The 25,684-nt window shown below is 32.0% G+C and overlaps 2 protein-coding genes across 3 annotated transcripts in view; one reads left to right on the top strand and one right to left on the bottom strand.

The window, feature by feature from the left end:
* The window catches only part of LOC130669047 (uncharacterized), a 198,901-nt gene that overhangs the window by 56,441 nt on the left and 116,776 nt on the right, over window positions 1-25,684 (top strand). The gene's annotated exons all lie outside the window — the stretch shown is intronic.
* Window positions 23,015-23,785, bottom strand: LOC130667338 (putative uncharacterized protein DDB_G0287457). The gene has a single exon (XM_057468851.1). It carries the CDS (start codon window positions 23,783-23,785, stop codon window positions 23,015-23,017), a length of 771 nt encoding a protein of 256 aa, XP_057324834.1.

The following is a 25,684-nucleotide window of genomic DNA, read 5'->3' as shown; positions in this document are numbered from 1 at the left end:
GGGAAACATGCAAGCTTACACACTGTAGAAAATTGTGTGAGAGGTCAAAATGTAAATTTGTTTTTATTTTCAATTTTGTTATTTTTTTTTCATTTCCCATACGTGAATTTATTAATACTTGTTATCAATTTTATATTATTTTTTATCAATTTTTTTTACTTTTTTTTTTTGTATTGAGTTTTATGTAGAAAATTTAAATCCTCTCGAATGTAATCAAAATTTGTTTTTAATCTAAGCTGCAAATTGAAAAATATAAAAACAACATAAAACATAATTTTTTGAATGCATTTTATTTATTATTATTATTTTCATTTATTAATCTAAGTAAATATAATGACAAAAAAAAAGTATGAACTTTCTAATTTAAATAATTGTTCAGTATAAATGAATACATTACATAAGAAAAATTTTAAATTAACATTTAAATGAAATTCAAATTTTTTTTCATTTATTCATAAATATATAATTTAATTAATAACAAACTATATTTATTTATATATTAATATCGATATACTTTATAAAATAAATTATGTCACCGAATTGCGAAATCCTCATATAATGTTAAGAAAGAAAGTATGAATGCATAAGAAAATATTTACAATTTCTTTTATAACCATATTCTTTATTGTAAAGTTTTTTACTCTATTCCTATGAATATAGTGCATTAAAAATTTTCATCTTCATTCAAATTATTCACTTCTGTATGTTAATATAAAGTTTGCATAAAAGGAATAAAAATGAAGTAAAAAATAACTTTGAAAAAGTGTTATTTGATATCGCAGATATATAATAAATTTCATATAATATTGTAATAAAAATATTCACAATACGAAAAAAAAATTTTTTCTAAATTAGTACATGCAGTTATAATTCATTACTCTCAAAAAATTATGTGTGCCTGATTGCATTTCACTTTCAAGCTTTACTACCACTATATAATTATAATAATATATATATTTATATTTAGTAACTTAATTATTATACTTTATGTACAGTAAATAATATTTAATTCGTGTGATCAATTAAAATTTTTTTTTTTTTTTTCATGTGTATTAACATAAATTAAAAAAAAGTCATATACTTTTTGTTTTTATTTTTCGGCTTTGATAAGAATTTTTGATTATTCCGGTAATTAATGTATATTTATTTCTAAATTGCGTTTAAGTAAATTCAGTAAATTATATGTAATTAGATTGATTGTAATCGATTACATAAAAGAAAAAAAAGTAAATTATGTATGTAGGGTCAAGTTAAATATCAAATTATGAGAAGAACTAATAGCACAATAGCGACCGGTATTGAAGCTCGTTTATCACTCAAGAGAAAACCGTTTCACCATCACACATCACGAGTCATGAACGGTGTGACTGCGTACAAAAACTCCGTTGTTACTCATGATTGATAGTGGCGTTGAACTCCATTAATAGCTCAATAGAACAAGCTTTGATTCATTTCAATAAATTCAATAATAAAGTCTATAATATATATTACATCTATATAATTTAATTAAATGAATTTAATATTCTATTATATATATTAAACCTTTTTTATTATTTTCTTAAGTATTTTTAACTTCATTTTATCTAAACTGGTTATATTAAATCATTAAAAAAAAATGAGATGGAATGAATAAAGCCTTCTTATGTTTTTTTAAACTTATTTTTACTCTTTCTTGCAATTTAAAATTGTAAATACAATTCACAGAGTGAAAGAAATATAAATGTATGTATTTTTCTTCTTTATCATGATTACTTTTTGCAGAACTTCCGTTTTTTCATATACTTTTTCGTTACTTTTTTTATTTATTTATTATTATTATTATTTTTATTTATTATTCCACGGCTTTTTCACTCTTTACATTTATTTTAACTTTACTTCTTTCTCTCTCTCTTGTTTTTTTTTTTTTTTTATAATTTTTATTTCTTTTCTCCACTTCGCTCGCTTCTTTTTTATCCTCTTTCTCGGTAATACAAAATGGAAGAGCTAGACTACAGTTGCTGTCATTAAAGAATGAATAAACGTAGATTCAAAGACCATGAAGGGGATACATTAAAATAAAAAATAAAAAATAAATTCTGTTTTTAAAAATAAATTTAAATTCATTCATTCATTCATTCATTCATTCAAAAAACAAATATTTATATATATATATATATATATATATATATATATATATATATATATATATATATATATATGTATATATTTCAAATGAATTAATAATCATCATAAATATACAAATAGATACACCTACAAAAATTATATTGCTGGAAGAATTTATTTTTATATCATTTAATCCGCTATTTATTTTTATTTTAGCTTTTTTAAAAGTATTCAATAACTTATATCATGCACTAAGAGATTATTAGATTGGTTTAGTTAACTATATTTATTATAAAACAATTCTGAAATGAATTGTGGTTAAGAAATCGATTGGATTAAAGTACTGATGGATAAGTCGGAGTAAGTTTGTGTAAAGATAACGGATGCGGCAATAAATAATGTTATCTCACAGCTGTCCAAGTTTACTTTTGTTTCTATATGTTATATATAGTATTATATATTGTGTATAATATGCTAGGTAAACATCCGATATAGTAAAGCTATCTACTCTAACTGTCCAATCCTTCACAGTCGCTAGCAATCAATTTTTGCCTGATAGCGGCAAGACTTGCTGCTATTCAGTGTCTTAGATGTTACACCATTGATTATATTTCAAAAGGTGTTTTAGTTTATGCTTTTCACTATTATCAAATCATTTTGTATAAAGATTTTACAACAAATTTATCTTATGACCTATTTGTTCTATTTAACACTTTAACCAACAACACCAACTAAAATACATTATTTAAGTTTTGACCTATGTTGTTTGACCTTAAGCATAAATCCTTAATTATCTACGTTACAAACTTTTATTTAAATCAAGATTTTTCGTATGCTAATTTTTAACAAGAATTATTTCTAAATATAAATTAATAGAGAATAATTATAGCGACGTTAATTTTATTTAGTTAATCTTGTTTAAAAGAAAAACAAAGTTACTAAATAAATGATGATGATGATGATGATGATGGTAATAATAAAAAAAAAATTGTAACCCAGATTATTTGTGACTGGTAAAGTCATGTAGGGGAGCGCGGGGTCGCCCCGGTCAGCGGGTCGCCCCGATCACCCAAATTTTGAAAATTCTATCATATAATAGATTTTGAATTTAATTTTATTTCATACTCTCATTGAATTAGAGGTAATTAATGAGCCCTAACGTTAAAAATTAATTACTTATTAATAATAATTAATAAATAAAAAATTGATCGACTTTTGATCTAAAAATCAAGGACATTATCATAAGGTTTTTTATATATTTTACAAGAAGAAAAGAGCTTATGATTGATATGTATATAATCTACAGACATTTCTTAATCCATTTCAATTTTTATAAAAGTATAATTTTCAATCCTTTTTTTTTAAATTCAGTTTATTTTCTCAAAAATTAGTTGGGGTCGTACCGATCAAAGTTATGGGGTCACAACGGTCAATTCATTCACTTGTTTTTTCGACTGACAATTTGTGTGTTTGTTTAATAAAAATATTAACCAATATCATATTTAATAGGCAATTAATTAATTAAGGTAAGTTTTTTTTTAATTTAAGCTTAAAATTTTTTTGTTCATCAGGGGCATTTTCTTCTACAACATCGTAACATTTTTGTTACAATATCAATGAACAAATAAATAAATTATTGGCAGGGAGCGCGACGAAAACGACATCTGATGCTTACAAAAAATCATGCTCGAGAATTATAAAAGATATATAAAATCAGTGTAAAAAATAAAAATTCGTTATAAAATCAAAATATAAAAATTTATAATGATATAAATAAAAAAGTGTAATTGTATTTTTAAAAGAGAAAATTAAATTGAATATATTTTGATAAAAAAATTAAGTATAAAAAATTTTAATAAATAAAAAACACTATTATTTTAGAATAGAATAAGATTAACCGATAAAATCAAATCAAATAAAAATCGACAACTACAATGATAATGGTTTAAAAAATAGTAGAATAGTCAATTGAGTTTTTTAACAAAATTGAAGAAAATACTTTTATTTTAATTCATGATAATTTGCTTGTAAATCGTAACTAAAAAAACATAATGTTTTTTAAACATTCCGTTACACGCGCTTTCTCTAGTGTCTCACTCATATTCACGCCAACTCTATTAGCTTAAGTAATGTTGTACAGGGAATCACCGTATAGCGCGAGTAACGAAGGGTTAAAAAATAATTTTTAGGCAATGATAAAAATCATTATCCAAACCGGATTTGAATCAATAAATTATAAAATATTGTTTTAAACTCAAACGATGAGCAAAGGCAAACATTAACGACACAATAACTATTATGAACTATTTTTAAACTTAATTTTCACGTGTTTATATTCAAAGAGAGCATGATTTAACGAAATTGTATCCACAGCGAGCGCTGCGATCGTTTCAGTTGTCCCTACCATATACTAGGCTCCCTGCCAATAGATGCCTCGTAAGCGAGTACGGTGTTTGGGCGAGAAATTGTCTTTTGACTGTTGCAAACTCAGAGTGGATGTTAGAGTGGTGGACTGTATTGGATGACTCTGGTACTGGTGATGGTTTCAACAGGATAGGTGAAACACTCCCGTGGCTGACGATCTCGCTGTGTCTAGCTTGGCAGGGTCAAGCTGCTGCTGACGTGATCTGGTGGTCTCAGAAATGGTGCAGGACTCTGGTTCTTGGACTGGAGACTCACAGCGCTCGTTCAAACTCGTACCTTGCTCGTTCAGTTCGTAGTTTCTCGTTCGCAGTGATTAAGCAGCAGCTGTTGGGAATAATGTGTCGTTAATGGCTTGCTCGGATATTAAAGAGATAGCTGCAGATCAGCTTAGGAGTCAGAAGATAATACTGAAGTTCTCGCACGCTACGCATGGGCGTTGCGGGAGACTCGAACAGAGCATAGTTAAATTATAGCTTAAGTAGACAGGTGCACGGTCACAAGAACATCTCGAGCTTCGTTTCTCATCTAGCCGATCCACCACAACGACTGACGGGTCGCCAAGGCGGTGTCCCGGTCGCGGAGAACCAGGGACCAGTCTGGGGTAAGGCCTTGGCGAAGACTGGGGGCAGGTCAGCCATTGTGATGCAATCGGTAAGAGCAGGAAGATGATGCTGCCTGCTAGAGCATCCGACAGTTCACCAGGAGGTGCCCCGGCCGCAGGTGAGCCGGGACCAGACACTGAAAGAGCTTATGACGTACTGAGAGAGGTCAGATGCGGACTAGTCAGGTGAGAATCCAGTAGGTACCTCTCGAAACTCTCATCTAGCCGATCCACCACAACGACTGACGGGTCGCCAAGGCGGTGTCCCGGTCGCAGAGAACCAGGGACCGTTCTGGGTAAGGCCTTGGCGAAGACTGGGGGCAGGTCAGCCATTATGGTGCTCTCGGTAAGGAGAGAACACCCGAAAGGATTCTCCAGAGTAGATGTGGTCCGCTATAACTACTGACGAGTCACAAGGTGATGCCCCGGTCGCAAGTGAACCGGGACCAGACTCAGGAAGACCTTGTGACGAACTGGTAAAAGGTCAGTCATTATAGCGCGACCCACTTAGAGCGTCAGAGTATTGACAACATGCGAGAGAGAATAGCAATTGAATCTGTTTACATACCGAAAGTAACCCAGGTTGTAATTTACTTAGACCTGAGTTTGGTGGTGGAGTGCTGGTAGTCTGCGGCTGGATATCGCGGTCACACCAGTGCGGGGTGAGCTGATGCAGATGAACGATGACCACGAGCTGCTGAGTACTCTGGATGCTGCGCACTTGTTTCTTGATGGTGATAATTGCCCGCTAAACTAGGATTAACTGAATGATTATAACTGAACGGTTATTAATTTCACTGTGTCAGGAAAAGAATTGATTGAACTGATATTTGCAAACTGCTGCGAAACTGGTTAGGAAAACTGATAAGTTCGGAAGTACTCGATGTGCTCGGTACGAGAGGTCAGAGAATGACTGACTGGAAACAACGGCAATGAGTTGGTGCAGACTGCCAGTATGCTAAAAAAAAAGGTTCAAGAAACTGGTTTGGAAGTTTCTTGAGTTTTCCACTTTCCTAAGAGCGTGAGAAAGTTCTGTAAAATTATTTATAGTAAAAAGTTATGTATAAAAAAATGGGAACGAAATCTGGCGACCAAATGTTCGCGTAGAAGAGCTGCGTATGCGGGTGAAAGGCTCGCGCTGTGTACGGAAAGGATCAACTTTTATGGCCCCGAACCCGGGACGGTCATAAAAGTAGGTACACGGGCGATGTTGCGAGCAGCGCGGAGCTGAAATATTTAGTTTAAAAAGAAAGAATTATAATTTTGAATGTTTTATTTTATTTCTAAAATGCACAGTTGTTAGTTTCTTGTAACAATTATTTTTAATTAATTTTTTGATGTATCAATTTTCAACATACGGAAAACGGAAAAAAATTTAAATGCTGTTAATTATTAATTTTACATTTTTTTCTTTACTTCTTAAGTTTCAGTTGACCAAATAAAATTTTAATTTGATGAAATTTCAGCAATACGACTTTAGATTCTTAATTTTTGATTTGAAATTAACAGTGACCGGGATGACCCGCCAAATGACCGGGCGACCAGACACGTCACCCCGGTCACCCCGGTCAAAATTACAATTTTTTTAATTCATCAAATATTTCTATTTACTTTTATACTTTCATTTTTAAGTATGTATTTTTTGTTCTCTATAGTCCATAGAATAAGATAACGTCCAATTTATGATCTAATAAGGATAATTTGAAAAATTTTGAAGGTTTATTTCTTAGGAGACCGGGGCAACCCCACGCTCCCCTACACGGTTACTGTTTTAACAAGAAACTCCAATTAGTTTCTGTGCTCCCGTTATTTATGAGAGCATTCGTCAATGTTACTGCCGAATGAGAAATCCTTACTTTACTGGTGCTACAGATTTTCTCATTATATTGTGTTTCATAACAATATGAGAATGACACTGATTATGATGAGCTCAGTTGGTAAATAATGTAAATTATATTTATTTTAACAACTTCTTAAAAATATTGTTTTGTAGATAGAAAAAAATTAACGATCCCAGAAAAATTAACTTGAATTAAAACCCATTAAAATTATCATGAAGATGAAATTTTTTTAATTTAAAAAAATGTCACATTTGAAATTGATGTTCTTGGTTCAGGAAAGTTTTTTTTTTCAAGAAATTTTCATATTTTACTCAAGAGGGTATTCTTAATTTATAGAATCGACTTTTTGATCCAAGCCTTGAGTTGAAATTAATATTATTTTAATTTAGAAATTCTTGATTTGGCATGATTTTGAAAATTGAAAATAAAGCAAGCCTAGCAAGACAAAAGCAAGTCAAGTTTAAGTTCTTTTTTTAATAAATGAAAAACGTGGTTTAAGATATGAAAACACATTTGGTTTACTTGCTTTTGACTCAGTTGTCTTACTTAGTACCGGGTTATGCCAACCAAGTCAAATTAAAGTCACGTTGTCTTGAATTTGACTTCGGTGTCGTAAATTTAAGTCATTTAAGTCAACTAAGTCAAATTCAAATCAACTCGGACTTAGATTTGATTGAAAAATTTAATTTTTTGTTAAGGAATCAAGGCTTTTCTGGTCCCGTTTATAGACTTTTCCGATTAAATTTATTGTACTAATGGATACATGTGGACCAACCCCCCTGTGTCAGTACGCACTGTAATAAATACAATTATCGAACAAAATCAAACTTTGAATTTACTATATTTTAAAACGGTTTCGCCCCGAATATACTTGCTGGGCTCATCAGTAAAGCTGATGCAAGTATATTCTACTTTAGACCGTATAAATGATGTTAAATTTGAAAATTGAAATTGAAATTAAAAAAAAGAGAAAAATTTGGAAAAAAATGGAATGAATTGAGAAAAAAAAATTATGACGAATTTTTCATATGATGATGTTCGAGCAAAGATTCCAATTTTGCTATCATATTTTAGAAAAATTCTATATGATTTATAGCCTAATATTATTTTATTTAATGTGAATTTAATAAATGACCAGTGTTTTTATTTTTTGTTAAGGAATCAAGGCTTTTCTGGTGCCGTTTATAGACTTTTTCGATTAAATTTCTTGTATTCGGTTTTTGCAAATCTGATCGAAACCAATAACTTCCCGAATTTTTAAAAATTTTCTATTTTCTTAGCGGGAAGTTAAAAATTAGAGCCGTCAAAATCAAGTTAATTAAATTAAAAGCAAGTCCAATAAGTCAAAATCAAGTTAATTTTTTTGACCCGGGAGAATAAATATTTTTTTAAGTCTGAAATATTTAATTAAATAATTTTTTGTTTTTTACAACAGTACTCTGATCGATTGATTTACGATTAATTTCTTAAATTAAAAAAAAAATTCAATTGATCCACATTTTGTGTGTTACTGAAATTAAATTATACACGGAAAGAAAATTATGGCAGCGGTTCCCATAATTTTGTGAAATTTTTTCCTATACCATCATAGGAATTACGACCATAAATTATGGGAGCGGTTCCTATAATTATAGGAATGTTTCCCATAATTATAGGAATAGTTCCTATAATTATGGGAATGATACCCATAACACTACAGGAATGGTTCCTATAATTATAGGAATGGTTTCTATAATTTATAGGAATACTTTCTATAATATTATGGGAATCATTCCTATAATTTATGGGAATGGTTCCCATATTATCATGAAAAAATTAATTTAAAGAAGTGTGGTAATCACTTCTACAATACACAGAAATATTATTAAACATAAAAACAAAAATTCAAACATTGAAAAAAAAAATCGTATTTGGCAAAAAAACATTAAAATTTTTAACAAGAATTTTTTGTCAGCACAAAAAATTCAAGAAAATTCAAATTTTTGGAAATTTCTACACTATTGTGCAAAAAAAAAATTTAATGATATTATAGGGATGGTTCCCATAACATTATGGGAATAGTTCCCATAATATTATAGGAATAGTTCCTATACCAATATCGGAACCATTCTCATAATGGTATGGGAATGATTCCCATATCATTATGGGAACCATTCCCATAATGGTATGGGAACTATTCTCATACTATTATGGGGATGGTTCCCATAATATTTGGGAACCATCCCTATAGTAGTATAGGTACTATTCCCATACCATTATGGGAACCATTCCCATAATGCATAGCAAAACTTCCCATAATTTTCTTTCTGTGTATTTATTTTATTTTATTTTTAATTGTATCACTCATCGTGTTTTACAAGACTCTACATTCAATTTCTCCCTTGTTACAAACTTTTTCTCGCCTCGCTTATTGTTTTTTTGCCTATTTTACAAACTAAGTCTCTTTCACTTCCCATACAAAGAACGGTGATCAGTTGATCATCGGGCTATAATAGCCGTTCGATCCTCGATCATCGGCTGAGGATCGGAATATGTATAGGAGCAAGACTCGCTGGGCATCGGATGTTAACATAAGCGTGAGGCTGCCGATTGAGCATCGGCCGAGGATAGTAACCGAGTATCGGCCGAGGATAGGATACGAGAATTATCCTATTGTAGCTGCCTAGATTAAAAATTTTTACTAAATTAAAAATTTTCATTGATTATTTGAACAACTTAAGTTCAGTTATTAAAATTTATATTTACTAATTTTTTCTTTTGCACTCTGCGTCTGCACACTTTGATATTTTCACTCGCCTTATTTTTTCTCTCTCTCTTTATTCATTTAAATTTATTTATTTTTATTTATTTCTTTTTTTTTTTTACACACATTATTTTTTTTTTGCGCTTATTTGTTTCTCTTTTAATAATTTTTTTTTATACATGTAAATGTTGTGACTCGTCACACCATGAAAAAAAATTCCGTTGGTTGAGAAAAAAATACTCTCGAACTGAAAAAAAAATCACTTGGGCTGAGAAATTTTTTTACTTAGTTTAAAATTTTTTTTTTGTTGTAGTTCAAGAACTTTTTTTTTGACTTAATACAAAAAATGTCTTTAGCCAAGAATAAAGTTTCTTGACTTAAGAAAAAAATATTCTCAAACTGAAAAAAAAATCACTTGGGATGAGAAATTTTTTACTTAGTTAAAAATTTTTTTTATTTTAGTTTAAGAATTTTTTTATTTGACTCAATACGAAAAATGTATTTAGCCAAGAATAAAGTTTCTTGACTTGAGAAAAAAATATTCTCGAACTTGGATAAAAATTGCTTGGTCCAAGAAAGATTTTTCTTGGTTTGCGTAACTGCTTTTTTGAATATAGAAATATGTCAACTTAATTCAAGAAATAATTGCTTGTTACAAGTAACTCATGTATCTAGTAATATATTACTAGATCGAAGCAATAGTTGCTAAAAATAAGAAATATTATACTTCAATTTAGGAAAAATTTCTTATTCTAAGTATTCACAGAAATAAGTAAAAAAAATACTTGAAAAAAATTTTTTTTTCTCTTCGTGTATCATCTACACAATCACTAAAACTATTCTGATCACTTTCATTATTACTAGTAAATACACTATATTTAATTTCTTTACTTACAACATTATTTACAATTGTTTCACTGTGTAAATTATCATGATCACGATCATTTGTAATATGATCATCAACAATTAACACTGAGGGTGTATTAGGCGGTTGAGATCTATTATCCATGTATTTTTGTAATGCCCGATATTTTCTTACACGGTCAGATATGATTTTATGAATTACAAAATTTTTTTTAATCACAGCGATAAATTCATTTTCGGTTATATTCAGTAAGAATTGCTTTGGTCTAATGAAAAGTATATACAGGTAAATAATGCTTAAAAATAGCTGATGTGATATTTAGTGCGCATGCGCAAAAGAAAATTTTCCATATCCTCGATCGAGAATCGGCTGATGACGGATTTCATTGTTATTACTATAGTTCGGTTACCGATGGTGTCACAGCCATAGGCTGATAATAGAGCACCGACGCTCGACCGTGCGTTGGTAGCCGAGCCTCGGTCGATCGTAGATTTTTTTCGCATCGGCGACTTTGTATGGGTTACTGATAGATCCTTACTTAAACTTTCAATTTTTCTGAAAGTAGGCGCGCAGACTTTCTTGCTACTTTTTGACTCCACCACTTAATTTTTGCGGCTGTGGCCCGACTTATGCTAATGACTGTACTGCATCATTATGGTGATGCCCTGCTACCTCCTTTGTGCAATGGAGGTGCAGTGGCGTAGGAAAACCACAGAGAAAACCTAGCCAGTACAGTTTCAGTTTAGGTAAAGCTCCAGTGGTCGATAAAATTCCCATTTTACCGATCACTGGATCTTGATCCCGCGCTTAACTATCAGAGACCTTCGTTCGAACCCGACGCGTGGCTAAGCGGTCATCCAACCACGTAGTAATCATGCTCGATGCTACTTAACTTTGGTGATCACCCGAGCAACGTGCGTGCCGAACGGCTGCCTCAGCCGCTTGAAATTAAATTATATTTTAATTATAAAGATGAAACATAAATGTTTCGTTGGAATATCGAAATAAATTTATATCAAAACTTGTTAATATAAATATGAACGAAATACTGCTTAACTTATAGAACTATTTTTTTTTTTTTTTATTTACAAATAATTTACTTTTACTTGATAAACATTGATGGTTATCAAAATTAATTATACTTGTATGTAAGTAATAATTTTTTCAGCCTACAAATATATTTTATAATATAAAATTACATTCAATTACATGCTTACATACTGAGATATAAAATTCTCCGGCAATAAAATTATTTTCAATATAAATTCTTACGTAATTATATTAAATTGTGAGAAAACATCTTATAAATTACGTCATGCTACTTTCTTAATTTTTATTTTATTTCTATTTTTTTAGAAAAATAAAAAAAAAAATGATAAAATAAATTAGTTCAAAGTTCTGATTTGTTTCTCGATGCATTCGTTTGTTAATGCAAATATCCTAGGGGTTCATGCATATCTAATGTGCTATTTCTCTTTCCCGCTTAAAGTTCCGGCGAGTCAGCTGTCGTGACAATCTTCTAAGTCACGCGATTTCTCATTTTTCTTTTAATTTTTTCTTTATTTACTCTATCTTATTTCTTAAACTTACTTTACATCATCAAAAGCAATATATTGGTTCAAGTTAGAAAGTGGAACGACTCGATTAATAATCATGTTTAACAATATATATATATATATACTGTATATATATATATATATATATATATATATATGCACTGTATATATATATATATATATATATATATATATACAGTGCATATATATATATATATATATATATATATATATATATATATATATATATATATATATATATGCACTGTATATATATATATGCACTGTATATATATATATATATATATATATATATATATATATATATACAGTGCATATCTAAGAAACTTTCACCGTTGTAGTACTTGCGTAATTCCAATACTGCTGAATTCATCTACCAAATTCTTAATAAATTTTTTCTTCATTATCAATTTAACAATCATATTTTAATTGAATCATAATTCAAGCATTTCAAGGTCACAATTTCTTGAAATATCAATTAGTTAATACCTCAATAAACGTTTCAATTTAGACTACTTGAACCATGAAACCTGTAACTGAGAGCAATAAAAAACAATTGGAAAGTCCAAACGTGCACAACTCACTTGCTCACTCAAAAAGTGATCAGTAGATAACGCTCCTATTTGTAAAAAAGTATTAAAAATAAAATAATAATAATGATGAAAGAAAAAATGGCAGCTAAACTTTTTCGTAATTGCCAATTTTGTTTTTATTGGTTACATTTAAACCAAAAGGATTTGGATAGTGATTATCAAAAGGGTTCTTTTATTTTAGAATTCAAGTGTAATAAAAAAAAAGTAGATTAATCAGTTATGTATTGTCGAAGTTATGTGTTTACCAACATCCCTGCATACTGATGGACATGACAAATTATTTTGTAAATTTTTAATTTTTTTCAATCATTATTTATAAGAAAGTGACTTAAAATTGAGTTCGTTTTATTTATTAATAAATTATCTTTCAATTGGTACGAATTTTGTTCTAGTTGAGCCCGACTAGAATTTTTTCCTTATTAGCCTGAAGTACCATAAGGACCTTGTCAGGTTACTACAAGGTTTGCCTTATCAGGGCAAACCTGACGTGTTCCTCATCAGGATATCCATATTAAAAAAAAAGTTAGTTGCCATTGGATCGACCTGACAAGTTCCTTATCAGGTCCACATTTAGATATCCTTATTAATAAAAAAGTTATCCAGTCCCTTTAAATATTTTATTTACATGCTAAAAATTAAACAGAGTACGAAACAATATTATACGAAAATCACGTCAATCATTACAGCACGGATTTTTCATTTCTTCATCAGTTATTCTTTGACATCATAATGAATATAATATATAAACTTACAAGATCTTATATGTGTGTCAGCGCAGTACATAGTATCAAGGACTTTGAATCGGAAGGATGCAGGTTCGAGCCCAGCAGTCATCGATATTTTTTCATCAGTAAAAAACATGTTTACATCCTCTAAGTAATGTTCTTAATACCATATATCACATTCCGTATCGAATTAAAATTTTCTTATTTTTTTTTTCGCAATTTAATATTTTTTTAAAAATAATTACTAATAAGGCAACCCCGATAAGGATGTGATGAGGATATCCTGCTAAGGACCTGAAAAAGTAATCCTGATAAGGACCTCATGGGTTTTAAGCGTTACATTCATAGCAGTTCCTTGTCAGGATATCCTGATCTGGACCTTATGTGAAATCAGGTTAACTTGGTAAGAACCTTGTCAGGTCCTTATGAAAAATTCTAGTCGGAAGTATGTTTGAATAAGTGTAAATATGATTTTTACGTGAGTGAATCAGCTGGGACTGAGAAAGCGTTAGCAGAACACATCTCATTGCTTCGCAATTGAGTTGTGCAATATAAATTAAACAAGTTATTCATAATTTAAAATACTTATTGTTATATTTTTAGAAGACATTATGTCTACATTAAAAATATAAAGAGATCAAAAATTAGAATATTAACTTAATACGACTCGAAAAAAAAAAAATCAAAACCCGAGGTCAAAAAATTCCTTCGGTTTTTGTCCTCTAACTTATTATTTTGGGAGAATCGTATCTTGTTTAAGCGGCTATCCTTCTCAAACATTTGATTTGGCTTTTATCTACTCTCAACTATATTTATCAAGTTTGTCTTCATGTTATATTTAACGTCAATCTCACTATGTAAGAACGAGATAAGTTAAAAGTAGGATTTAGAAACTAATTTCTGTTATATGAACTTTGGAAAACTTTTGAATTTTAACTTCGGTGAGAAATATGTGATGCAATGTCATGAAATGATTTGATTTTTAAATAAATTTATACTCTTAGGGGAAAATGGACTTCTTACAAAAAAAAAATGTAAGTAGTGAATTTTTTTCACCTCAAGTTTTTTGGTCCCTAAACACGGATTTCTAACGAATCGTAAAAAAAATTATAAAAATAGGGCAAAATGGCTTCTTTAATAAATTTAAATATTTTAGTTGTGTAAGTTCACTCTAATTGCGAATTTAAAGTTGATTGAACAGCTAAAAATTTCTTACAAGAAATTTTAGAGGTCCCAAATCACCCCCGAATATCCATGTTGCTCTTGTGTGTATAGTTAAAAAAATTAAGGAACCTATTTTGCCTATCCGCTGTTTCTAATAATAATCCATAACACAAATAATTTATACATATGTCAATATAAAACCATTACATTGTCAGTATAATGTATATAAATATATAGTCTCATTTAAATCAATAACCACCACCTGACTAAAAATTAAAATAAAGTAAATTTATTTCCTGATAAATTAGGTAATAAAATTTTGATGAAAGAATGTTGAAGTAAATTATAGAAATAAAAAGTATAAAATATGTGTCAGATGTAAGGAAGTGTGTAATGACTTTTCTTAACTCACAACGGTTTTATTACCAGCGATTTTATTTGTTTTATTGACTACTTACTTTCATTATTTTAATCGAATAACTTTCAAAAACTTTGATGATAATAGTCATAGTCTACTTTGTACTCTGTTCTTATTACATTAAATGTTCTACAGAAAACTATTGTATGTATACATATGTACAAACACACACACACACACATACACACACATAAACACACACACACATATACCATTATATATATACCATTATCACATATGCTTTATATTAATTTTAATAATAATACTAGGTGTGTTAAATTATAAATCCCCATAGAAAGTGTCATTTAACAATTTAAATTTAAAAAATAATTCAAGTAAAATTGCGTTCATTAAATATCAAGATATTTAAATTATTCTCATAATATATATTATATAGACATAATTAAACATTCATTTTGATTTAAAGATTACAACTGTGTTGTGAGTAGGTTATCATTCAATCGACAAATAAAGTTTAACGTGTTTTTACTGATAACATCAAGGAAGTACAAATCGATGCCTTTCTACAACCAGCAAATTCGTTTTAGGTCAGAAGGTAGTTCGAAACAATGGAAAGGGTGAATCTTAGGTTAATCTCGTAAAATAAGAATATAAAAAACGATAACTATAACAATAACAATAACAATAACAACAACAACAACAACAATAATAATAATAATAATAATAATAATAATAATAATAATAATAATAATAATAATAATAATAATAATAATGATAATAATAATAATAGTAATAAAAATAATAAAAATAATAATAATAATAATAATAATAATAATAATAATAATAATAATAATAATAATAATAATAATAATAATAATAATAATTTATAAATGCCCACGGTGCATGTTGTGCGGCCAGCGGAGATTTTGATTACTCCGTGGCGCACCGTGGGCTAGATAGGTCAGCCCTCCATCTACTGACCTACTAAGCGCACAACAACCTTCGCATTGGGTTAACTCCCCAATGTGAAGTAAACTGAGTTCAAGACAATCCTGAACACAGAAGTGCTCCCCACAACCGGCCCTTCTCGGATGAGGGCTACCCACTAGCTGGGCGGAGCACCGAGATTCCGAACGATGACGACCTTGGCGAACAACGGACCGCATTTAGGTGGACGGAGGAATTACGAGCCGATCTCCTGATGTGCTATAATAACAGTGAACCGGAGCGGAGAGGCTATATGGCTAGGATGCATGCTCTCTGGAGCGATATGCACCCTAATCATAGCCATTTTTCACAACAACATCTGCGTAATTATGCCTCTCATCTCCGGCGAACACGAAGATCACTGTTAAATAACAGACGGCTATCTCACCGTCTGTCTTTTCCAGCACAGCTACATCAGGAGAGACGCCGTTCTTCCGAAGACGCCAACAATGATTTTGAAAGACGACAAGTATGTGTCTCTAAAAAGACACACTACCCCAAAGACCAACTTGACACGGAAAACCACGAGCTATCGCTTCGGATTCAGGAAGATTCTACTCTACTCACCATCAATCAAGCTGTCTATGATGCTGCTTCCTCACTCTTACCTCCGGCAAGAAATAATACTTCTTCTCCGGAGGCTAAGATGAAAGGTCGCATTGGACAGCTTTCACTGAAGATTGATGATCTCCGGAAACATGTCTCCCGCATTCAGTGTGTTATTGAGTACGTAAATGCTCGTAAAGCGTTTACGCCTAAAGTCCGCCGTATTGCGGCTGGACTACGATATCAACATCACACACTGAATAAGGAGAATCTTCTTAACATCAAAGAAGGTTCTCTCAACAGGTTGCGGGCTCTGGTGACTGCTAAAAAGTCACTAGAGAAAAAGCTGAAGCGGCTTACCGATAACTCTTTGTTTCGGTTAAGTCCTTCACGCTTTCTGACACCTAAGACATCTGTTTCTGGCGATCCCCCATCTATCGAGCGAGTAGAAGCTTTCTGGTCCGAGTTGTATGGTGATCAACCAGACGTGAATCGTGACACTCCAGCTCTCAACGACTTCGAGGCATTTTGTCGCCGCCACCGAAACGACAATGCTGATGAAGAGAGCCCTGAAGTCAGCGTGGAAGAAGTTCGTTCGGCTCTGAATAATGGTAAGAACTGGGCTGCTCCGGGTCCGGATGGCATTAACTTGTTTTGGTGGAAGAAACTTACTTCTACCCACAGCCATCTGGCCCGGATATTTACAGCGTTTATCAGAGGCAACGAACCTATTCCGTGCTGGCTTATAGAAGGGCAAACCGTGCTCATCCCTGAGAAAGGTGACTTGTCTGACCCAAAGAACTACAGGCCTATCACCTGTTTGAATGCAGTTTATAAGATTTTCACAAAAATCTTGAATAATCGCATTCTACAGGAGATAGATCCTGTATGGCAGCAGATATACGAACAACGTGGCAGTAAAAGAGGCTTGTCAGGTTGCAAAGAGAATCTGTTAGTAGATCGTTGTGTCATTCAAGACGCAGTCTACTATCAGCGCAACCTGTCAATGGCCTGGATTGACTACCGTAAGGCATTCGACTCAACATCTCACGAGCTCATTCTCTTTTTGCTCAAATGCCTTGGGGTCAATCGCGATACAGTGGGATGCATACAGCGTACGATGCAACTTTGGCGAACACGGTTCCACATTTCATGTGGCAACGACAAACGTGTGACCGAAGTTGTACAGTACAAGCGAGGTGTCTTCCAGGGAGATTCCCTGAGCCCGCTGCTGTTTTGCATCTCACTGCTGCCGATATCTGTTGCGCTACGCCGTACTCGTGGATACTCAGTGGGCCCACCAACTGATCGGAAATATTCGATCACCCACTTACTCTACATGGATGATCTGAAGGTATATGCTCCTGATGAGGAACACCTTCAGACAGCCTTAAACATCGTAGGAGAGTATACACGGGATGTCGGCATGGCTTTTGGGTTGGACAAGTGCGCGGTCGTTAATCTGGTGAGGGGTAAGTGCTCTGATTTGCGCGAAGATATCGAGTTAGTAGATGGGAGCGTCATTGACCATCTTGACGCCGGAGAGTCGTACAAATATCTAGGGATTGACGGGAGTCCTATGCAGGATGTCTCGAAAATCAAAACGACTCTCTGCAGCGAGTATGGGCGGAGACTCCGGAAAATCTGGTCATCGGAACTTTCCGGGAAAAACAAAGTCTCTGCAACTAACATGCTTTCTGTTCCAGTACTACTCTACTCTTTCGGTGTCCTTAAATGGACCCGAAAAGAGCTCAGAGATCTCGATATCAAGACACGCAAAGTCATGAATATCAATCGGAGCATGCACCCTAAATCCTCAGTCACCAGATTATACCTTTCCCGGCACATCGGAGGGAGAGGTTTACAGAGCTTGGAGTGTCTACACGATCGTTTGGTTTTGGGTTTAACATACGAAGTTGTCAATTTCACTGCAGATGAGGACGACTTCCTTATGCAGATTGTTCATAGTCATGAGAATCTGCAGAAGGGAGCGTTCTTATATAAGGCAGCAAAGTACGCGGCAAAATCCCTCGGTCTCGGAAGAGTAAACCCTCTTATTGAACTCCCAAAGGAGGAATTTAAGAGTGTCGTCAGGAATGCTGAGCAGCAAAAACTGCTCAGTACACACATGGACAAGTCCATGCACAGCGTGTTCTTCAAACACGTGCGTGACCATGGCTTGTCCACCCAGCTGACGTTTTCCTTCCTTAAGTCAGCTGGCCTGATGTCCGAGACCGAAGGATATATTTTTGCCTGCCAAGATGGTGTAATCAATACCCTCGAATACCGTGCGAAAGTACTCCAGATGCAGCTACCCGACACATCGTGTAGGGTGTGTAAGCAACATCCTGAGACGCTTATGCATCTCTTGTCAGCATGTCCTGTGCTGGCAAGAGGTGCATACATCCAGCGTCATAATGCTGCTCTGCGAGTACTTTATTACCACCTTCGACATACGCACGGTATCGATAAAACACCAGTGCTGCCTTACTTGCCAGGAGATATTCCGCAAGTTGTTGAGAATGACCGTTGCCGCATTTATTGGAACGTGCCATTCGCAACAACTCGGAAAATAGATCACAACAAACCTGATATTGTGCTCTTCGATAAAACCACTCGTGACATTTATGTCATCGAGTTCTCAGCACCTGCTGAGTATAATATAACGGTTAAAGAAGAGCACAAACGCGAGATATATCAGGATCTCCTGTTTGAAATTGGCAAACTTTACCCCGGCTACCGTGTCAAACTTGTCGTCCTCATTGTTGGCGTCCTTGGAGGGATGAAACAGTCTTTTGTATCTGCATTGGCTAGAATACCAACTTGTTCAGCGCAAGTTGAGCTTCTGGCATCGAGGATGCAAAAGGCTGTAATTCTTGGATCCCTCCGTCTCCTAAGGCAACGAAACTTGGCCTGCTGCGCATGCTGATCATCTTGTTGATGAAGCATCGCAGCAATAACGATTTGGCGCTCAGGTGAGGCCCTCGGTAGAGTCGGACTACCGGGGATAACCCCCTGAGCATTTAACTTGAAAAGAAATAATAATAATTTATAATAATATAATATAATAATAATAATAATAATAATAATAATAATAATAATAATAATAATAATAATAATAATAATAATAATAATAATAATAATAATAATAATAATAATAATAATAATAATAATTATTATTATTATTATTATTATTATTATTATTATTATTATTATTATTATTATTATTATTATTATTATTATTATTATTATTATTATTATTATTATTATTATTATTATTATTATTATTATTATTATTATTATTATTATTATTATTATTATTATTATTATTATTATTATTATTATTATTATTATTATTATTATTATTATTATTATTATTATTATTATTATTATTATTATTATTATTATTATTATTATTATTATTATTATTATTATTATTATTATTATTATTATTATTATTATTATTATTATTATTATTATTATTATTATTATTATTATTATTATTATTATTATTATTATTATTATTATTATTATTATTATTATTATTATTATTATTATTATTATTATTATTATTATTATTATTATTATTATTATTATTATTATTATTATTATTATTATTATTATTATTATTATTATTATTATTATTATTATTATTATTATTATTATTATTATTATTATTATTATTATTATTATTATTATTATTATTATTATTGTTGTTGTTGTTGTTGTTGTTGTTGTTGTTGTTGTTGTTGTTGTTGTTGTTGTTGTTGTTGTTGTTGTTGTTGTTGTTGTTGTTGTTGTTGTTGTTGTTGTTGTTGTTGTTGTTGTTGTTGTTGTTGTTGTTGTTGTTGTTGTTGTTGTTGTTGTTGTTGTTGTTGTTGTTGTTGTTGTTGTTGTTGTTGTTGTTGTTGTTGTTGTTGTTGTTGTTGTTGTTGTTGTTGTTGTTGTTGTTGTTGTTGTTGTTGTTGTTGTTGTTGTTGTTGTTGTTGTTGTTGTTGTTGTTGTTGTTGTTGTTGTTGTTGTTGTTGTTGTTGTTGTTGTTGTTGTTGTTGTTGTTGTTGTTGTTGTTGTTGTTGTTGTTGTTGTTGTTGTTGTTGTTGTTGTTGTTGTTGTTGTTGTTGTTGTTGTTGTTGTTGTTGTTGTTGTTGTTGTTGTTGTTGTTGTTGTTGTTGTTGTTGTTGTTGTTGTTGTTGTTGTTGTTGTTGTTGTTGTTGTTGTTGTTGTTGTTGTTGTTGTTGTTGTTGTTGTTGTTGTTGTTGTTGTTGTTGTTGTTGTTGTTGTTGTTGTTGTTGTTGTTGTTGTTGTTGTTGTTGTTGTTGTTGTTGTTGTTGTTGTTGTTGTTGTTGTTGTTGTTGTTGTTGTTGTTGTTGTTGTTGTTGTTGTTGTTGTTGTTGTTGTTGTTGTTGTTGTTGTTGTTATAGTTATCGTTTTTAATATTCTTATTTTACGAGATTAACCTAAGATTCACCCTTTCCATTGTTTCGAACTACCTTCTGACCTAAAACGAATTTGCTGGTTGTAGAAAGGCATCGATTTGTACTTCCTTGATGTTATCAGTAAAAACACGTTAATAATAATAATAATAATAATAATAATAATAATAATAATAATAATAATATATAATTTATTGTTGTTTAGCTTTTGCTATTTACATTATTCATATAATTTGTTTACAATTATTTTAATTTGTTATCATTTACATTTATTTATTTAGATTCGTAATTTATCAAATTTGTTGCAGATAACCAATATTTTGTTTAATATATTTTTTCAGCTCAATTTTAAATATTTTAATTCGATCTTCATTTTTTACATTGTTCGGTAGCTGATTATACCAATTTAATCCTTTATAAGTGATTGTTTTTTCTGCCGTTATTGTTGTAGTACGCATAATTCGAACCGATCTATTATTTCTAAGTTTATAACAAACGTTACCACAGTTGTAATTAAATTCATCGTATAAATAAGCTGGATACAATTTATTTTTCACTTTATGTATAAACAAACGCGTATTATATACAATTCTTTGCCGGATTGACATCCAGTCTAAGGTTTTTAATTAATTAATTGTTTTATTATGCATCGGCGCCAACCTATCAATCATACTAACCATCTTACTATTGAATTTATTTACGCAACTATCATACTCTGATTTGTTATTACTATTGGCTAACTCTGCAACATTAAAACTATCAAATTTATTTTTCACTTCGTTTTGAAACAATTTATCGTTAAATTTTCTATAATCTCTGATCCATATATTCTCTTGCTTATTATTATTAATTAAGCTCTTCAATTTAACACATAAAATGTTATGATCCGCAATTCTGGGTTTGTCATAAACTTCACTTAAAATATTAAAATTTGTAAACACTAGATCGATAATTGTTTCTGAGTTGAAGGTCGTTTTCGTGGGAGTTATAATTTTTTGTTCCAAGCCTAAATACCTCATTTCGTTCACTAACTTTTTTGCATAAGAATTATTTTATATTAAGTCTATATTAAAATCACCCATTATAATAAGTTTACCATTTTCAATTTTTTTCTCGGCTACTTCAATTATTTTATTAGAAAATTGACTAATATTACTACTTGGCGACCTATAAATATTACATACGTTAATTTTGCCACTTATTGTTTTTACTTGAATACAGTTTAACCACGATCCTTCAATATCTTCGGCTGTGTTAATTTATACATTATATTTGTGATTTTTTAATATATAAGTAATTGTTCCACCTGTTCGATTAGTGTTGGAGTCAGTTCTAACGATATTATAGTTGATAAAAGCGATCTCATTACCCAGCACATCTTCTGTGAAATGTGTCTCGTTTAAACATAAAATGTCCGGTTTAAATTTACAGATCATAATATCAATATCGTCTTTGTGTCTTAGTAGGCCACTGACATTCACTGATATAATACATAAGTCGTGGTTTTTTTGGACTATTACTTCATGAGTAGCTAGTTGTTATTGATTAATATATAATACATTACATTGCTTCACTTGCATATACTTCAATAAACAGTTGCAATTCCTATCTGTAGCTTCATGGTTGACATCAATATTATCACTTTTCAAATTTTGTTTGTTCACGAATTCCACACAATTTATACTTTTTTTAATTTGTTTGCTACATACTTTTTCATTATGTTTGTCTGCGCATATTCGGCAAATTTCTTCTTTGATACATTTGTTGGCAGTGTGGTCAAACCCCCAACACTTGAAGCATCTGAATATATTTACATGATCATAGGCCCTATAGTTATTCCACCCGTATCTGACTTTTCCGTTTATTTTTATTGAATTGTGGATAACTGGACTCACTGTCATAATTATGGAACTAGTATAATTTTTAGTTTTATATTTTTTAATAAGTTTAACTGAACATTTTGGACATCCTGTCTTGACATCGTTAGCTAAAAGACTCCATTTATTTTGTAAAATTAAATCATCAACTAATTTCTATTCATCTATTTGTACAACACTGTCTTCAAAACCAACAATTTTAATTTTAGGAAATTGTTGGTTTATTTCTTTAACTTTATACGCATCACCATGTCTATTATGAATAGCATTAGTCAACTTAACCTTATCGGAATTTTCTTCCACGTCAATAATAACATTTCCATTCGATTCAGAGGATACTTTTTTTATATTGATACCAAGATCAATAACGTCAATACTACTTTTTATTACATTTAATGTATTAGTTGTTGGTGATACGTTCTGAGCTTTAATTATAATTCGCTCTACTTGTGGTTTTAATATTCTTTTGGTAATTGTATTATAGGTTACGTTCTTGTTGTTATTACTGCTACCATCGTTCTTCCTACTCCCATCACTCGTACCAGTACCGTTATTACCACTATTATTATTATTGTCATCATTTATGACAGAATCCATCTCGTGCATATGGCAATTCATGACTGCTGTTTTCAGTGCATTAAAATCATTTCTTAATTCATTAGAAAACTTCGACATTTCATGATATAAAACTTCACTGAGAGAATTTTTAATTTCTAAAACATGTTCTTGAATACACTTTTTTAGAGATTCTTTCATACTATTCATGTTACTAACAGTGATTTCGTCTACTTTACCCAAAATAAACTCTATCTGTGTATCGCCATAACCATCATTAAGATCGACTATGTCGCCCGAGGAAATTGAATCTATATTTTGGTCTTTGAAAACACCACTTGTAATCGTATTATTATTTTTATTCGATTGCATGTTAATATTCAAAACTTTAATAGAGATGGACTGTAATTCCAATGTTGTATACGGACCAGTACATTTCACTAATTGATTTTTTTAATTATAAATCTTATGACAGTTGAAGTCTGCACACTTCGGGTGAAAATCCTTGAGACATACATTACAGGTTTCTACTATGCGGCTGATCGTTTTCTTACATCGGAAACAGGTGTACACTTTATTACAGAAACTAGTGTTTGCCATTGAATAGATAAATCGTAGACCCGAAACTCACTATATGAATAATGTCAACACAGATCCACTGATTCTAACCTTTAAATTTTAATTAAATATTTGTTGAATATTGCTATTTGTTAAAACTTCAAAATTTATAAAAAAAAAAACTATAATGCATAACGATTATGCCAAACACAGATTTTTAATTATAGGTAACTTATAACCTGAGAAATAACTGATTAATAACAGAGCATGTATTAACACGTCTGCACATGATAATAATAATAATAATAATAATAATAATAATAATAATAATAATAATAATAATAATAATAATAATAATAATAATAATAATAATAATAATAATAATGCCCACGGTGCATGTTGTGCGGCCAGCGGGGGTTCTATTCACCCCGTGGCGCATCGTGGGCAAAGTAGGCTGGCCTTCCATCTGCTGGCCTACAAAGCGCACAACAACCTTTGCATTGGGTTAACTCCCCAATGTAAAGTAAACTGAGTTCAAGATAATCCTGAACACAGAAGTGCTCCCCACAACCGGCCCTTCTCGGATGAGGGCTACCGACTAGCTGGGCGGAGCACCGAGATTCCGAATGATGACGACCCTGGCGAACAACGGACTGCATTTAGGTGGACGGAGGAATTACGAGTCGATCTCCTGATGTGCTATAATAACAGTGAACCGGAGCGGAGAGGTTACATGGCTAGGATGCATGCTCTCTGGAGCGATATGCACCCTAACCATAGCCATTTTTCACAACAACATCTGCGTGATTATGCCTCTCACCTCCGGCGAACACGACGATCACTGTTATCTAACAGACGAGTATCTCACCGTCTGTCTTTTCCAGCACAGCTACATCAGGAGAGATGCCGTTCTTCCGAAGACGCCGACAATGATTTTGAAAGACGACAAGTATGTATCTCTAAAAAGATACACTACCCAAAACATCTACTTGACACGGAAAACCACGAGCTATCAACTCGGATTCAGGAGGATTCTACTCTACTCACCATCAATCAAGCTGTCTATGATGCTGCTTCCTCACTCTTACCTCCGGCAAGAAATAATACTTCTTCTCCTGAGGCTAAGATGAGAGGTCGCATTGGGCAGCTTTCACTGAAGATTGATGATCTCCGGAAACATGTCTCCCGCATTCAGTGTGTGATTGAGTACGTAAATGCTCGTAAAGCGTTTACGCCTAAAGTCCGCCGGATTGCGGCGGGACTACGATATCAACATCACACACTGAATAAGGAGAATCTTCTTAACATCAAAGAAGGTTCCCTTAACAGGTTGCGGGCTCTGGTGACTGCTAAAAAGTCACTAGAGAAAAAGCTGAAGCGGCTTACCGATAACTCTTTGTTTCGGTTAAGTCCTTCACGCTTTCTGACACCTAAGACATCTGTTTCTGGCGATCCCTCATCTATCGAGCGAGTAGAAGCTTTCTGGTCCGAGTTGTATGGTGATCAACCGAACGTGAATCGTGACACTCCAGCTCTCAACGACTTCGAGGCATTTTGTCGCCACCATCAAAACGACAATGCTGGTGAAGAGAGCCCTGAAGTCAGCGTGGAAGAGGTTCGTTTGGCTCTGAATAATGGTAAGAACTGGGCTGCTCCGGGTCCAGATGGCATTAACTTATTTTGGTGGAAGAAACTTACTTCTACCCATAATCA

The sequence above is a fragment of the Microplitis mediator genome, chromosome 5, assembly GCF_029852145.1.
Source record: "Microplitis mediator isolate UGA2020A chromosome 5, iyMicMedi2.1, whole genome shotgun sequence".
Taxonomy (NCBI): domain Eukaryota; kingdom Metazoa; phylum Arthropoda; class Insecta; order Hymenoptera; family Braconidae; genus Microplitis; species Microplitis mediator.
The sequence above is the reverse complement of the archived record's forward strand: the minus strand, read 5'-3'. Positions and strand labels throughout refer to the sequence as shown.

Bases quoted from the DNA above. Each gene is read 5' to 3' on its own strand.
- LOC130667338 (XM_057468851.1), bottom strand. From the start codon at position 23,785: ATGCAATCGAATAAAAATAATAATACGATTACAAGTGGTGTTTTCAAA.